Source organism: Mchenga conophoros, linkage group LG19 (assembly GCF_057382185.1).
Source record: "Mchenga conophoros isolate Kocher_MC1m ecotype Shallow Benthic linkage group LG19, M_conophoros_male_GT1.1, whole genome shotgun sequence".
Lineage (NCBI taxonomy): Eukaryota > Metazoa > Chordata > Actinopteri > Cichliformes > Cichlidae > Mchenga > Mchenga conophoros.
In genome coordinates, this window is record NC_140544.1 from 20,205,533 (window position 1) to 20,223,762 (window position 18,230).

Below are 18,230 nucleotides of genomic sequence, written 5' to 3' on the forward strand. Positions count from 1 at the left end.
ACCCATGAAACACATTTCTTCTTACACATTTTTCTGTTTTGGATCTCTAACCTTGAGAGAAGTCTAATACTGAATAAATGATAAATGATACTAATGGCACTTAACTTGGTGGTGCTCAAAGCTAAAAAAAACAAAAAACAAAAAAAAGATCTGAAAGCCCCAGCTGCAATATCTCTTTCTAGAAACCCCGAGGGCAGTTTTATGTAGGAACTACTTTTATTTCTATTGAACTCTTCCCCCTGCGCCTGAGGACAGGCTAGTGTTGGTGACACTGTGGTATAAACAGTGATGGCTGAGCTGCACGTTTCTTTTGGTTCAAGTATGTAGAAAGAATGATGTACACCAAAGGAAAAACATATCAATTAGAGGTGAACTTCTGCCAGAGATTCACTTTTGCCACATTGTCTGTGCAACATGCCTCAAAGTCTATGCAATATGTTGAAGTATTTATTTTATCCAGCAGATGTCAGTGATAAAACAATCAGGTCTCAGGGCCACAGATACAACAGTACTTTAATCTGCTCCAGCAAAGCTCATTAAGTTTCCAAAAAACACAAAAACAAACAAACACATACACACAACCAGCACAAAACGAGCAACTAACTAAAGACTAAGCTTTATACTTCTCCAAGTCATATGTAAACATATGCAGCTCACATTATTGTTTTAACAAATTTCTGTTATTACCTTTTGAGACAGATGGTGATATTAAGAAACATCACATAAGATTAAAAAGCATGTGCATTAGACTTATGGATCTTTATTTTTGTGGACAGTTTTTATTTTTAGATATTTTCCCAAAGATGTTCAGGCTTTTTATAGATTGCAGTGTTTAACTTCCAGCACCAGATGCAGCTAAAAAACAAAAAGAAGGGGAAAAAAAGGGGGGGGGGGGAAAGAAAAAGAAAATACAAATTGAAAGTTCCAGTTAAATTCATGTAATCTGTTTTTTTCAGTCAGCTGGTTCTAATTTAAGCAGCAATAAACCATGTTGCATGAGATTCATATGTACATTTCCCTGGTCACAAGTTGTGATCTGGGCATGTGATCAGCAAACTAACTCTTAACATCAGACTCTAACTTTGACACTCTCTGCACTGTTTCTCAAAGGTCCAGACCTACCAGGCTCAGTTAAAGAAACACTGGGAAACTGTTCATTGTGAACTAGCCAAGACTTCTTATTCTTAATGAAAAGCTGCAAATCTGCTAAACTCAATGACAAAGGTCTACTTTGTGCACTTGGACAGTTGAACAAACCATAACACTGTAACACTTTGCCACGTTCCTCTGCAAATTTCCCTTTTTTAAAATGGAAATGTGAGTTTTACCTACAGAACGTTTTGTTACATAACGGGATCGCAATGTAATGGGTCAGAGCATAAAAAAGTGCCTTCTTAATTCTAGGTTTTACTGATAAGATCCAGTAACTATAACCGTCTTAAAATATATCTGAAATTCCTATTTAAAGTACAAAATTGGTGTCAAATTAATCAAATATTTACTAACTGTGATAAGATGATTACCTCTGTAGAACAACATGCTTAATGCGATATATTACAGTTGCTGTCTCTGTGTGTTTTCCCCAAAAGCAAGCTGCAGCCATGTTTATAGTAAACTGATTTACAGTTAATCACATTTTCTGCAGTTCTGTAACATATACGGTGCAACTGTGCAGTGCAAAGATTAAAAAAAAAATAGCTGTGTTAAAAAAAAAATTTTTTATACAGTGCAATAAATTCCGTTCAGACATAAAACTTGAGTCATCTGTTAGGTCTGAATTTTATACATAGTCCTTTATGATAGCACAAAATGCACAGGTAGATGAAGAGGACATGTACACACATGCAAGCTGACTCACGGAGACCCCCTGCACTTTTATTACATTATGTAGCATTAGGCCTCAACAGCTAGGCTGCTGTAATCAGTGGAGAAAACATCAGCTGTTTTCACTTATCCAAAGTTGTGACTCTAATTAAGTGAGCTTATTAACTTTGTACTAAGGTTCACATAACAGCACCAGTGTCTCAAAGAGTTTGATCAAATCAACATGAATGCCTGTCATGGGTTTGCAGAAGTTTCTCTGCTCTAAGCTTTCCCAAGGGCTCATTTTATCCACCTTGGTGACATATCATACTGCTTTTTCACTGAGGTGAAGAGAGGACGTCACTGCTTCTATTACAATATGAAGCAAAATTAGTGCACATTAGTGAACGCACGCAAAGCTACTGGTCCGGACGGGATTCCCGGCCGCGTCCTCAGGTCATGCGCGGCTCAGCTGGCTGGAGTGTTCACGCACATCTTCAACCTTTCCCTCTCTCTGTCTGTAGTCCCAGCCTGCTTCAAAATGGCCACCATCGTCCCTGTACCCAAATCCTCCACCATCTCCTCATTGAACGACTGGCGACCTGTAGCCCTGACCCCCATCGTAAGCAAATGCTTCGAGAAGCTGGTCAGGGACTTCATCTGCTCTGCACTACCCGACTCACTGGACCCTCTACAGTTTGCATACCGCCACAACAGGTCCACTGATGATGCCATAGCCCTGACACTACACACTGCCCTGTCACACCTGGAGAAGAGAGACACGTATGTGAGGATGCTGTTTGTAGATTACAGCTCAGCATTCAATACCATCGTTCCCTCGAAGCTGGACAGGAAACTGCAGGATCTAGGACTGAGCAGCTCCCTCTGCAGCTGGATCCTTAGCTTCCTGTCTGACAGACGCCAGGTGGTCAGACTGGGCAGCATCACCTCATCCCCCATCACACTGAACACTGGTGCTCCACAGGGGTGTGTACTGAGCCCTCTCCTGTACTCACTCTACACCTACGACTGCACAGCCACTAACAGCTCCAACATCATTGTGAAGTTTGCGGACGACACTACAGTGGTGGGTCTTATCACCAACGGTGATGAGACGGCTTACAGGGAGGAGGTCAGCGCCCTGACCCACTGGTGTCAAGACAACCATCTCACCCTCAACGTCGCAAAGACAAAGGAGTTGATAGTGGACTTCCGGAGGTGCAGAGAAGTACACACCCCCATCACCATCAACGGCGCTGCTGTGGAGAGAGTGAGCAGCTTCCGGTTCCTTGGCGTACACCTGGCTGAGGATCTTACGTGGTCAGTACACACAAACAAAACAGTGAAGAAGGCGCAGCAGCGCCTCTTCTTTCTCAGGAGACTGAAAAGATTCGGCATGAGCCCCCGCATCCTCAGGACCTTCTATCGCTGTGCCATTGAGAGCATCCTCACTGGATGCATCACCACCTGGTATGGCAACAGCACCGCCTACAACTGCAAAGCTCTCCAGCGAGTAGTGCGGTGCTCTGAACGGATAATTGGAGGTGAGCTTCCCTCCCTCCAAGACATCTACAGGAAGCGGTGCCTGAGGAAAGCGGGGAGGATCATCAAGGACTCCAGTCACCCCAGCCATAAACTGTTCAGACTGCTTCCATCAGGAAGGAGGTTCTGCAGCATCCGGTCCCGTACCAGCAGACTGAGAGACAGCTTTTTCCATCAGGCCATCAGACTGCTGAACACGTCATAGACACCTCAGCTTCACTACTGGAACTTCAACATTATGCACTCCACACTGTATATAAATGCCACTTGTTTTGCACATATTCAACTCTGTATATTTTATATATTTTATTATTATTATTATTATTATTTTATTTTATTTTTTTACTATTTAATTTGTAAAAATGTGTATACACACACACACACACACACACACACACACACACACACACACGTAGGAAAATATTTAGTATACACATCCAGAAATGCATACACTATTATATATTGTACATATATTTATTAGTTTCAGGTTGGCCATTCTTGTATTTTGCTCGTTTGTGTTGTTGTGTTTGCACATCTCTGTTGCTTGTGGGGCTCGCACACAAGAATTTCACTCGCATGTGCTGTGCCAGTGTGCCTGCACATGTGATGTGACAATAAAAAGTGATTTGATTTGATTTGATTTGATTTATTTAATGCCTTTTAGGTTTAGAAGTTTAAAGGAAGATTCAGAGCATATGTTTAATAATCAAAAAGCTTTGCAAGAGGAAAAATCTCACTTCATTGTTGTGAATGAAGATGTTTTCTTTTCAAATTGATACAAATTTAATAAAAAATAAAATTGGATCTGATCAAAAAAACCACAGACACAAATTATAGGATTTTCCTAAAATAATCAGCTAGAGACAAAAACAAGGATTTATGATACCACATCATAATAAGAAATTATGAAAGGAAAGTTCTAAATAAAATGTAAAAACATTAGAGAACCAATTATAAACTGTAAATACTGAAGATGGATTGTTTTGCTGAAATCTTAAAACTGATGGACAACTATGCAGCCGGGACTGTTTGCCAGCAGCAGTGTTAAACCGTCTGTCCAGCACGGGCAGTAACAAAGGTCAGTCCACAACAAATAATAGCAGAGAGATTCAGTGTCCAGTAGGCCAATCAGACCAATCAGTCTGGTCCTAATTCTTTTTCAGAAGAGCATTAACAAGTTTAATCTTTTTATGAAAGTTAAAATGTGGGGTAAACAAGGCAGGGTTTTTTTTCTTCCTATCTCCAGAATTGGCTGAGACTAATCTGTTTAAAGTCCCACAACAATAAAACCTCACCTCAGTCAAAATAAGCAAACCGTTTAGAGCTGGAATATATTATTTCATGCACTTGTTATAGGTGTAAGTGACTCAGCTGGTTCCTTTAAGGCCTCATTCCCCTTTAGCATGCTCTGTGTCTTGAAATCTATTTTTGCATTAGCTAATGATTTTCATCTTGTTTTATGTCTGCAGTTTCTGGCAGAAACAATTATACCTATGCTATATTGCACTTACAAACATGTTTTGTTTTGAGTGAACAATGCTGCATCTCCAACAAGAGCTGCTCAGCAAACACATACGCTACAGGTTGGTGAGGAAATAAATTGAAATCCTGAATGAGTGGAGTGTATAACAGTATATAACAAAGGCTACTACAGCTTTTCTGAAGACCTTCCTATATATGTTGACCAGACACTTTATTAGGCACAGCTTGCTAACATTAGGTTAGACTTGCTTTTGCCTTCAGAAAGGCCTTAAGTCTTTGTGGCACAAAATCAACAAGATGATAGCATCACACAGTCTTACATCCTTCATGCAATCTTACAACATTGCAAAACTGCTCTATTGGATTGCGATCTGGTGACTGTGGAGGCCACTTAACTGCACTGAACTCAGTGTCACATTCAAAAAAGCAGCTTTTGGTGATCTGAGTGTTGTGACATGGTGTGTTATCCAGCAGGAATCAGCTCTCTGAAGATGTGGTCATTAAGGGATGGACATAATCTGCAACAATATTTAGGTAGACTGTGATGTTTAAACAGTCCTCATTTGGTACTAAGGGGCTCAAAGTGTGCCCAGAAAATGAACCCCACATCATTATAGTCTGAAATGTTGACACAAAATAGGATGAATCTATCCTGTTCTAGGGTGACAAGAGTGGCACCTGGTGTGGTCTTCTGCTGCTGTAGACCATCTGCTTCAGGGTTTGTTGTGATTCCGAGATGCTCTTCTGGATACCTTGGGTGTTACGACTGGTTATTTGAGTTACGGTTGCCTTTCTAGCAGTCTGTTCAGTCTTCTCTGACATCTGCTATCAACATGACATTTTCTCCAAGAGAACTGCTCGTTGGATAGTTTCTCTTTTTTGGACCCATTCTGCTTTTGTGGGAAAGCAGAAGATTATTTCAGTTTCTGAAATACTCAGACCAGTCTGTCTGGCACCATCAAGCACAGTCATTTAAATCACATTTGTCCTTTTTCTGATGCCCAGTTTGAACTACAGCAGGTCATCGTGACCATGTCTACATGCCTAAATACACGGAGTTGGTGTTGGCTATGTGATTGGCTGCTTAGATACTTACAGGTGTTCCTAAGAAAGTGAGCAGTGATTAGGGTGTGTTTTATTTATAGTTGCCTAAAATTCTGAGTTTGGCCTTACTCATTACTTTGGCATCTAAGTAAAAAATTGCCATGACCAGCATAAAGCATATGTGTAATACTGGAAAAAAAAACAAACTATGGAACAAAGACACCCCCCTCCCCCCCCCCCCCCCCCCCCCCCGCCCGCCAAAAACAAAACAAAAACTAAACTAAACAAACAAAAAAATCATCTACCACATTATCTTGCCTAAACTGGCATTATCGTGTAAGCCCAAACACTGCAGTGCTAGTGCTCATAAAAGAAGTTTCAGCAAAACGCTTTAATGAAAGAAATGCAGCTTAGCAGATAAACACATTATTAGTTTATCTTTTATTTTTTCACAGTCAGAAGTCTGACTGCAAGGGGTCAAGCTTTTGAAGCAGCCTTTTCTAAAACGAATCTTGTATTTTAGGCAGACTGTTGTGTGTTTGTCTGCCCTGCTCATGATATTCTGCCCACACGCCTCAGTTTAAACACCAAATCGAATTAAGTCTGTTTTGCTCAAGAGGTACATTTGACCAGTCAACTGATTTTCATTTTCAAGAAAACTTTTTTGCCAGCTTTGAAATATTTGATCATTTCCATACACTCTGCTGTTATGAAATATTGTTTGTGTTGGACTGGTAACAGATCAGCTGATCAACACTAAATACCAAAAAAGAAACCCTCAGAATGACATGTTGTGCATTCAGAGATGCTCTTATGCATACTATAGTTGTAATGAGTGGTTATTTGTCTCCCTATCAGTCCTTCTCTGACCTATAGCATCAACAAGGCATTTTCACTCAGAGAACTGACATTCACTGGATATTTTCTATTTTTAGACCATTCTCTTTAAACCCTCAAGATAGTTATACAGGAAAATCTGAGCAGATCAGCAGTTTCTGAAATATTCAGACTAGCCAATTAGTACCAAGAAACATGCCACAGTCAGATATGCTTTAAATACCTTTCTTCCCCCATTTTGATGCTTCAGCAGGTCATCTTGATCAGGCCTACATTGTTTGGCTGATAAATATTTCATTTTACAAGCAATTAACATGTGTTCCTAATAAAGTGGTTTGTGGAGTGAACAGTAATTAACCAATCAATGAGCAATTGAGTAATTGGAGGAATACTATAACTATTATATATATAATAGCCAGCCAGTAGTTAATTTTAACTATTTTTAACTGTTAACCATTTCTATAAAGATTTAAATAGTTGTTTTTTTAAAGAACATTCCTGGTTTCAAAATTCTTAGGTTTTGGGGGGTTTTTTGTTGTTGTTGTTGTTTTTTTTAATAATAAAACTAGTTATAAAATCCACTTTCCGAATAACCAAAGTGTTAAACAGCAACAGACTTTCTTATTTAATGCGGCATGCATTTGCAGCATCTGTTTCCGATGAAAATATCCTTTAAATCTTTAACATAGACACTCGTTGTTCAGTGCATCTGCGGGCTAGTGCATCCTCACCAGTGCAGGTTTATGCTTGTTGCTGGGACATTCTCTTCAGTAATCTGAGAGCAGGCTGTTTTCTCTGCAGTTCTTTTTTTCAATGCAGGGAGAGGCGGGCCGAGCCGGGCCGGGTCAGCTGGCTCATATGGCTTCATGTGATTCTGCAGGGAGGTGTTAATCTAAGAGGAAAGAGTTTTTCCAGCATCCAGACTACACCATTTGAGAGCTGACCGGCTTCCGTGGCTCAGCTGAGCTACCGGCCTGTTTTTCTTGTGGGATATCCGTTTCACTCGTGTGGCTCATTCCGGATAGCGACGCGCTGCAGTTCAGATAATGGGAGACACTCAGTCTGCGCAACGTGCGGGCAAGAAGGATGCAGAGGAGGAGGAGGAGAGCGCAAAAGTGAATGATGTTCAAACTGTGCAGGATACTGAAGACAAGGTAACATATCCCAAGAGCCCCAAATTCTTCCTTTATGGCTGTATTAACTTTGCAACAAGGATTTAGCCTGTCCTCTTTTCCAATCAGTGGTTTTCATTTGATTCATTATGGTGACAGAGAACAAACAGTAGGCGCTTTGAAAGATTAAAAAAATGCTGAGGCTGGATTTTGTTGTTGTTGTCAGGACGGTGCACACGCTGCATGCCAACACATCAATTAACGTCAGAATAAAAGGAAAGTCCTTGTCCCTTCAAAGCGGATGAGTGCATCCAGCAATACTGGGACACTGACGAGCAATGTGATTATTTTTAAGCTTTTCTGTAACAGGAAGCATTATTGATTGCTTTATATATTGTGCTGGGTGCACAACAGCCTAGTGTCATTTCTCCTTAGACATAAAGACAAAGAAAATAAAAGGGGAAAAAGTCTTATATGTGATGCATTTCATATGTATATATGTCCCACATTGACTGAAACTCTTTTTGGCCCCATTTTCCTTATACAGCAAGATTTGCAAAATTGGAAAAAGAATAATAATTGTAAATCATAGCCTGAGTCTTACAACACAAAACTTAAACCATTTACTGTAAAAGTTGTTGTTGTTGTTAAATGGATTGTGTGCAGTGCCTCATGTTGCAATTGTGAGTAAATTTAATGGCCCTTGACTGCTGGCTTTTGGCTCTTGAGGCTACCTGATAACTTACATAGTATTACTCTTCTGAATAGTCGTTTTTCACTATTTCATTGATGGCGCAGAGGTTTTCATTTACTGTAGATGAAAGAGGAAACAGCATGGAGGAATGATGACCTTTCATTCTTGGAGTGAACCAAATAAAGCCCATGGGAGAGATGGAATTTCTCCCCTGCTGGACTAAGCAGAAAACAACATTGATTATTAGTGTACAACATTATAACAGCTCATGCCGATGAGGATGTCAATTAGCACTGTCCTGTAAGAATCAGTAGAGAAATTGATGCTTTTTCTTGGCGATGTTGTGTTGATTTGATGCTCTATTCGAGCATGCTGATTGTTATTAAGGTGGAGACATGACACTGCTGGAAGAAATCATGTGCTTAAGCTTGGAAGTGGGGTGTTAAAAAGAAAGAAAAAACACTAATCCCAATAAGTTGTATTTAAATTGTGATAATGGGAGTTGATGATGATTATGGCCTTTAACTATCTAAAACTAGGTTGTTTTGCCTTCAGTTGTTATTATTTTCGGGCTCTTGGAGAGCTCGGATAGTCAGTTTAAATTCAGTTTAAATTAGATAAAGCACTTAAAATAAGGCAACATTATAACATGAGTAAAAAGATAAGCAAAACTCTGTACATCTAATAAATTGGTTTAAAAAGTTGAAAAATAAGCTTAACTTGGAAATAATATTACCGTCTGATGTATTTACAGTTGTTTATTTAGGTTTCTTCGGCACACTATTGGGTGCAGTTAAGTTTCTTATTCCCTAAACCCTGCTCAGACATTCCCAACTAATCTGACTCATGGATTTAGGATTGGAAAAATCAGGAGCGTTGACTCTAAGGCTGCCACAAAACCTAGCCAATAGTAACTGGTCTATACTGTTTCTATAGGTCTTTGGCATCCCTGTTAATTACAGATGGAAATTCTTCAGAGGTTCAAACTAGACTTGTTAAATTTTTTTCGTGCCATGCACACATGAGCAGAGATTTATTGTACATTCAGTTTTGTGCTTTTTTTCAGCCTCTCAAAACCAATGGGCAGATCTCTGAGATAAATGGAAAAGCAGACAGCTCTATAGCAGCACTCAATGGTCACTGCAAAGACGAGATTTCTGCAGAGGGTGGGTATTCATAATTTGTGTATTTCTGCCAGCATGGTTTCAATAGAAGCGCAAGTTGTTGGGTTCTAAGTGAAAGAATCTGTTAGCACACTAGGCCGATTTTTCAAAAGTATTTTAATGATTAATTTAATTGTTGATTTAACTATCCTTTCCTCAGACAAAGATGTTGCAAAGACAGAAAAGTCCCCTAAAGAAGAAAAAACTCCAGTGGAAAGTGTTGACATCAATGCAAAGACATCACCAGATGAAGCTGATGCAAATGAAGTTGAAAAAGTAGAAATTATCGAAATGGAAGAGAAGCAAAATGACATCAATGAAAGTTTTAGAAATTTTTTCAGCAACATTGGTTTGAAATCGACAGTTAAAAAAGGCTCTGGTGAAGAGGCTGAAACAGATGTGCCCGAGGAACTACCAAACATACCAGAGGAGGTCAAAGATAATGCACAAGAGGTCAAAAGTGAAAATGAGGAACAGAGTGTGGATGTAAACACAGCACAGGAAGCAAATGAATATGATTCAACAACATGTCCCAGTCTGACAGATGGAACATCAGAGAATATTGCAGAAAATGCAGACATAAAGAAAACAGAAATCAAAGAGGAAGCTGAGCGTGATAATGATGATGCAAGAACAACTTCACCTGCTGTAAATGAAGATGGACACCAGGATACCACACAGGAACTGCATCCAGCATCACCAATGATTACTGAAGAAAAGGTGGTTGAATCTCCATTAAAAAGGTTTTTTACCACAGGAATCTTTTCTAGTCTACGGAAGAAAAAGAAACTTGCAGAAGATGAGGTGACCGAGAAAGAACTGGTGGATATGGGGGAAAACGAGATTGCTGAAATAGCAGAGCAAGCAGTGGAAGAACAGGATAAGGAGGAGATTACTCTTGATACTGAGGCAGCTACAACTGAGAAAGGACTTGGAGAAGCTAAGATCGTGCCTGCAGTAACCACTCAGGATGATGTTAAACCACCTTCCATGAAGAGATCAGATGGTGAGGGTGAAATACTAAACTCTCAAGAAAAAGAAAAAGTTCAGGCGAGTCCACTGAAGAAGCTAATGTCAGGCTCTAGTTTCAGGAGTCTTTCCAAAAAACAGAAAACAAAGAAATCAAGTGACACAAAGATCACTGACTCTCAAGAACAAGTCTCTGATCAGCTGCTGTCTTCAACAGAGTCAGCTGAAAATCAGAAAGACGAAAGTCCTGCACAGCCCTCTGCCCCGGCAGCAGAAGAAGAGGACAGTGCATGGGCAACCTTCAAAAAACTTCTGACTCCAAAAAAACGTAACAAGACGCCTTCATTGAGCAATGAACAGGCACAAATCTCAGGTTCAGTAGATGAGGCTAAACCAAGTGAAGGGGGGGAAATATCAGATCACAGCACAGAAGAAGGGAAAAAAAGGAAAGACTCATCTGTGTCATGGGAAGCTGTTTTGTGTGGATCTGGAAGGAGAAAAAGCCGAAAATCATCAGACTCAGAAGAAGAAACACCCCCAAATAGCAAGCAAGACAGTGGACTTAAACAAGGTGCAGAATCACCACTAGAAAGATCTAACGAGGCCCAAGAAATTAAAGAAGGAAGTCCTCCAGAGAGTGATGGGGAGTCAACATGGAAATCGTTTAAAAAACTTGTCACCCCCAAAACAAAAGCCAAGGATCTGGATGAAAGCAAAGATATCATTCCTTCTGACAATGATGTTACTCAAGCTGAGTCCACATTTTCTATTAAGAATCTCCTACCTGGAAGAAAAAAGAGAAAGCCTGCTGAAACGCTAGAACAAGTATCTTTAGATGAAGCTGACAAGGAAGCTTCAGGTGATGAAGACTCTGAGACTCCAGCTGTGATTCCACTGTCAGAGTTTGCAGATGAAATGGGAGAAACCAAGGCAGATGTAGAAAGTTACATACCAGAAGTAACAGACAATGAAGTCCAGCAGGACTCCACTCCACCTTGTGATAGTCTTCCACTCGAAACACAAACGTCCCAAGACAATGAGGAAGCTTTAGAAAATGAGGTTCCTAAAACACTGGCTACACCTGCTCCAGTTGAAGAACCAGATGACCTTACAGAATCAATCAGTAAACACCAACAACTCAGTGATATTCCAGAGGAGGGAGTACTTACAGAGACCATGGCCACTCCGGCTTCAGGCATTGAGGAAGCAGCAAGAGATGACACTATAGCAGAGGACCTGGTAGAGATCACATCTGAAGCCATAACAGCTCCAGAGCCTGCTGATGTTACTGTGACAGATGAAACTGAGATGATCTCTGCAGTTTCCCAGTTATCAGACTCTTCAAAAACATCTGGTAATGCAACACCTGTCCCAGCTGAATACAGTGTCAACAACACAGAGTTGTTGCTAGAACAAGTTGCTGAAACCATCTCTGTAAGCACACATGTAGTCCCAGTGACTTTAGAGGAGCCAAGTTCAGAAAGAATAGTTAGTTCTGTCTCGCCTCAATTACTTGAAACATTTGAAAAAGAACAGCCGAAAATCCTGGAAATACACAAAGGATCAGATGAAACAGTGGTAAACGCAGAGCTAAATGCTGAACCAATTGATGCAATTAATGAAGTTGAGGCAACAGCCCAAACAGAGAGCATACCTGATGTTAACAAAGCTGTTTCAACAGAGATTGTATCTGAGATTGTATCTGAGGAGATTGACAATGCAGAAGTCACTGAAGATGAAGTTCATGAGGTCAGTGTTACACAGGTGCAAGAAAGCATGAAAGAATTAGAAGTTACTGATGACAGCCAACATGTGCCAGAATGCATTTCTGAAGAAAAGGAAGAGTTACCTCAGGAGACATTACCTGAAAGTGATGAAGTTGCTCCAGATAAAGGTTCTCTAGTTGTGGCAGATCAAGTAGAAGAAGATGCCTCAAAAACTGAGGCTCAAGAAGCAGAGTCAGCTCTTTTTGTGGCTGATGAAACTAAAGATGGAAGCATCGAGCAAGAAGCCCAAAGTTTGTTCTCCATGGGGGATCAGATCAATCAAAATATTACTGAGCAAAGTCAAATTGAAGCTGAACCTTCTGTGGTGGTGGATGAGTTGGAAGCACTGGAAAATGTAGAAAAAGATGTAAAAGCTTCAGAAGAGGATACTGTTCAGTCACTTGAAGACGAAGCACCACACTTAGATGACATACCAGCAACAGAAATAGTTACAGACGATTCCAAGCAGACAGAGCATCTTGCTGAAGTGACTGTTGAGCCAGAAGATAGACAAACACAGACTGAAGCTCCAAAAACAGAGGATGATGAAGTGAAAGATGTAGTGGAAGTTGAGCAAAAAGCCACAGCAACTGCAGAAGAGGACAAAGTTCAATCACCTGAAGAAGAAGCACCGGCCTCAGAAGATGTTCCACCAGCAGAAAGTATATTTGAATCCAAACCGATAGGAGAGCATCTCACTGAAGATGAAGTTTCCATTGAGCCAGAAACTAAAGAGACACAGTCTGAAATTTTTGAAGTTACAGAAGTGCCAGAAGGTATTCAAGCCACAGCATTACAATCAGAAGAGGATAGTATTCAAGAAGAAATACAGCGCTCACAGGACATTCAGTCTGCTGAACCAGTAACAGATGAATCCAAACATACAGGGGAACATCTCATTGAAGTGACCGATGAGCCAGAAACTAAAGAGCGACAGTCTGAAGTTTCTGAAGTTACAGAGGTGCCAGAAGATGTTGAAGCCATAACATTTGAATCAAAAGAGGACAACATTCAAGAAGAAATACAACCCTCACAGGACATTCAGCCTGCTGAACCAGTAACAGATGAAAACAAACAGACATCAGAGCATCTCACTGAAGGTGAAGTTTCTAATGAGCCAGAAACTAAAGAGCCACAGTCTGAGGTTTCCGAAGTTACAGAGGTGTCAGAAGGCGTTCAAGCCACAACATTGGAATCAAAAGAGGACAGTGTTCGAACAGAAATACAACCTTCAGAGGACATTCGGTCTGCTGAACTAATAACGGGTGAATGTAAAGAGTTAGCAGAGAATCTCATTGAAGTGACTGATGAGATTAAAAAAAAAGAACCACAGCCTGAAGTTTCCAAAGTTCCAGAGGTACCAAAACTTCTTCAAGCCACATCACTGCATTCAAAAGAAGATAGTGTTCAAACAGAAATACAACCTTCAGAGGACATTCAGTCTTCTGAACCAGTAACAGATGAAAACAAACAGACAACACAACATCACACTGAAGTGGCCGATGAGATTCAAAACAAAGAATCACAGCCTGAAGTTCCAGAAAAGGTAGAAGCTGTACAAGCAGCCATATTAGATTTAGAAGAGGGGAGTGGTCAGTCATGGGAGAAAGAAGTAATATCAGAGGATGTTCCACATGCAGAAAAAGATCAGCCCCAAGAGGCTAAAATGTTACCAATCACTGAAGATAAAGGTGAAGCACTGGATGATTCCATAACCAAGGATGTTCAAGAACCAGCAGTGTTACAAGTGGTACAAGTCGTCACATTAGATTCAGAGGAAGGTCAACCTCAAGGAACTGAAGATGAGGTGATATCCAAGGATATGGGGGCAATGGAAACAGTTACAGGTGAACCCAAGCAGAAAGCAGTTGACCTAATGGAACCAGAAGCATCACTGCCTGATGCAGAAAACAATGTTCCTGCAACTGACCGTGAAGCATCCAAGTCTGCAAATGCAGTTGCATCAAGTGTTGAGGTGTTTAGCACTCAGGAGCTTGAAACTGAAGCATTGCTAGAAGATGTTCCGAAACCAGACACTGACCGCATTACAGATGAAACTGAGAAAAAACAACCAGGCCAGGATTTAGAAATAAACAAAGATCAGAAAACCGAAAGCATTCCACAAAATGATCAAGCTGAACACGAAGATAGAAAAGGTGAAGCTTTGGAAGAAATGGTACCAGCTGCTTATGTGCCTTCTGCAGAACAAGAAGAAGAACAAGCAAGTAATGATCAGGTCCATTGTGAGACTTGTGTTGACAGTGCTGAAGCTTCAGAAGAACCCAAATATGACGAGGATGTTAGTACAGCCCAAGTAAGTGTTGATGGAGAAAAAGCTGGTGAACTTCAAGGCACTGAGGTAATCACTGCTGCCACTGAGCACGCTGTAGTGATGCAAGTAATAACATGTAATCTAAAAGATGTTTCAGCAGTAATACCTGATGTTTTGATTGAGGAAACAACTGAGATTCGAGAACACTTGATAGAAAGAAAAGCAAGTGTGATGGAGGACACTTTTGAGAGCACAACACCATTAGAGAAGAACAATGTCATTAACACAGCAGAAGAAGGCAGTGTGGTTGTTATGATGCATGTTCCATCACTAGAGTTTGACGACAATCACAGATTCCAAGTGCAAGTGGTGGATGTTGATATCAATTCAGCAGAGAATATCGTCAACACAATGATTGAGGTAGGGGTTACAGAAGCCAAAGAAGTTATTGATGTTTGTCATGAAACTCTTGAAAAAGTAGAAAATCTATCTGCCTCTACTGCAATCAAAGAGGAAGTGAATAACGAGGAAAACAATCGAACTGTTCAAGAAGTTATTCAATATGTAAAGGGGAATTTACCAGAGCCCACTCCTGAATCTGTGCCAGATAAGTTGGAACAAGAAGTTATAAAACAACCAGATATTAGCGAGACAGTTCAAAGTGCACCAAGTGAACCAGAGGATGAAAAAATGATGGACAGTTCTGGGGAGCTCATAGAAGAAGAGGATGAAGGACATGGGATCCCAGCTGAGCAGAAAGAGTCTGAGGATCAATTGCGAATTTCTGATTTAGGTTTAGATATCTCTACCCATGATCACACAGAGGATCTGGAAGAAACTCAAGCTGAGCAGCAAAAATCAGAGGTATGTGTGACAGCGGAGGATGCAACATCTGAAGAATTAGCTAAGAAGAAAGATGGCGATACCACCACAGAAGCACAAAAACTACAAAGTACACAAAGCCAGATTGTTACACCAAATAACACAGGATTAGTAGCCCCCCAGAACACGGGTATGATCTCGTCAATAGGTAATGTAGAGTCTCCTTCAAGCCTGTCCTTAGAATTCAAACTTAACATACAGTTTGGGCAGCTAAAGGCACCAGCATCCCCACCACCTTCTGCAGAACCTGTGAAACAGCTTAATGTGTCCGAAGTTGCTGTTCAGGCAGTAGAAGCAGTGGAACCTACAAACCTGATAAATGCAATGCAAAGAGCTGAGAGCGAGAAACAAATGGAGCTAATGGAAGTCGCTATTCAGACAACAGAAATCACTGAATCAGAAGCTGTGGTCTCCCATCAGCCTAAACTTCAGGACGTTGCTGTTCAAGAAATGGAAACAACACAACCAGCAGAACAAGCTGAATCAGAGGAACCAATAATCTCCAAAATCCAGGCAGCAGAAACCACCAAACCGCTGAAGCAAATCACAGAGAAAGCAGAAAAATTAGATTTAACTGAAAGAGCTAAGATATCAAAACAGCCAGTACTACAGGCTGTTAGCATCCACACAATAGAAACAATAGAACCAGTGGAACAAATTCAGTCAAAGCAATCGATAATACCAGACATTCAGGCCACACAAACGACAGAACCTGTGATGCAAAAAGAGAAACGAGGCCTGTTGATCAGTCATCCTGCAGTCTTCAAGGCTCGTAGCAAAGAAAAAACAGCAGAGGAGCCCATTAAACAAATAGAGGAGGAAAATGATGACGTGTGGCTGGATGCTGAGGAAGACATTTACACCCAAGAGGAAAAGGGGGCATCCCACATCAAAGTGGAAGAACCCACGGAGCCTCAAGCTGGAAGTGCACATGAGGGAAGAAGGAGGGAAGAAGATCCTGAATCTGAGTTTGAAATGGCACCTGATACCAAGAGTGAGGATGAGGAATATCATCAGAGATTGCATGAAACAGGAGGAATAGGTGAAATTGAGAGTGAAGGTGAAGATTTTGCTGTTGCCCTGGAGTACCCAGTAATCACAACATGTGTCACTCAGGCAGAATGGGATTAACCTAACCCAGCTCAAGTGTTACTAAGTGGTAAGCCACATCTTATTCTGTATATTTTCACAATCAATTTCAATTAAACGTATGCCCTTTTTTGTATTTCTTTTTGTAGGTGGAACAATCAAAAAGTAAAAGGAAGAAAGCTTCATAAAGCCATCAAAGCCTTTTATTTCACATTATGTTGCACCAAAATATTCTGATATTTATTAGCGAAACTAGCCTTAATTGCTAAGATTATCTTATTATTATACAGTATATGACTTAAGAGAGTGTTTTGGAAAGTGTGCATTGAAAAAAAAGGTTAATCTTCTCAGGGGGCTTGAATTGTGATTTTTGAATGATTTTAGAAGTGTGACAATGAGCTATTTTACCACGCAGGGGCCTCAGTAAATTTAACTACCTGTTTGTCATGTAATGCAACTTCATTGCTAATTTTGTCAGGTCTCTCCACTCATAATTCATACATTATTATGCCTAAGTTTTTGAATAGAATGTATATGTCAGTAAGTCAATAAGAATATCATAATATATTTGTTGAATCTTTTCACCTTTTATGGTAAAAAGCTTAAAAAACGTTCAGGTGTTATTCACAGACCACATTAAATCATGATGTATGTTACCAGTTACAGCACATAGAAACACCTTTTTATAAAAATTAGCAAAATGTAGATATTTCCACAACACATTTATTTGCAATTAGTATTTCACTTATGCCACGATTTAAAAAGTCAGACCTGAACATACTGAGGATATATATATATATATACATATATTATTATTATTATTATTATATGTGATCTTGTACATAATGAATATTTTAGTGATTAGAATTTTTACTGTGAGCAGTTCGAAAATATAAGCATGGTGAGAGCATGGCATGAAGCAAGGTGCGACAGTGTTTAATTTAAAGCTCAACTTAATTAAATACGCAGTTAATCCAATTTTAATCAGCAGTGCCTTAAGCAACCATGTTTACTCAAACTTTTCTGTTCTCCTGTTCTTTAACAGGCTGTTTCTACCACTGAAAAAAATAAAAAGTGGAAATTTTGATTGTCTCAAAATTTCAAGTTAAGCTGAGAATTTGAGATACTAACCCTGAATTTAGACTTAGAGACAGGAAAAAAAAAATCTAAGTGCCAGAAACAAGCCTCCTCACTAAGCTTGATGCCTGAGGCTCAGTAATCAAACTGCAACAGTGAGAGAAATAAGCTTGTGAAAAGGTATTTATGTTAGCTGTATGCTTTTACTTTGAAATCTCATTTCCATTACTGTCTGTTATGGACAATCCTTGCTTGTCTGATGTCACTAATATTGATTTATGTGTATTTATATGTTTTCTGATATATTTACCAGCGTTTAATTAATAAAAACTATTTTATTTGAATAAATTAATACATATAAATTAAAAGTACTTCAGTAATTATTTGTTTACTGCAAAAGAAAAGAAATCTGTTAATAATGTTTAACATCCAAACACAGAAATATTGTATATAAATACTTTATTCCCATCTTTTATAACAGAGTTACAGTTGGTGTTT

General features: G+C 39.8%; 1 protein-coding gene across 1 annotated transcript; it reads left to right on the forward strand.

The window, feature by feature from the left end:
• The first annotated feature begins 7,570 nt into the window (after positions 1 to 7,570).
• akap12a (A kinase (PRKA) anchor protein 12a) lies at positions 7,571 to 18,089 on the forward strand. The gene is made up of 4 exons (XM_085257379.1): positions 7,571 to 7,862; positions 9,581 to 9,680; positions 9,838 to 16,725; positions 16,805 to 18,089. The coding sequence occupies exons 1-3, from the start codon at positions 7,755 to 7,757 to the stop codon at positions 16,695 to 16,697; spliced, it is 7,068 nt and encodes a 2,355-aa protein (XP_085113505.1). The 5' UTR covers positions 7,571 to 7,754; the 3' UTR covers positions 16,698 to 16,725; positions 16,805 to 18,089.
• The last annotated feature ends 141 nt before the right edge of the window (positions 18,090 to 18,230 follow it).

Coding starts and splice junctions, on each gene's coding strand:
- akap12a (XM_085257379.1), top strand. CDS start 7,755: ATGGGAGACACTCAGTCTGCGCAACGTGCGGGCAAGAAGGATGCAGAG. Junction 7,863..9,580: donor TGCAGGATACTGAAGACAAG/GTAACATATCCC, acceptor GCTTTTTTTCAG/CCTCTCAAAACCAATGGGCA. Junction 9,681..9,837: donor AGACGAGATTTCTGCAGAGG/GTGGGTATTCAT, acceptor TCCTTTCCTCAG/ACAAAGATGTTGCAAAGACA.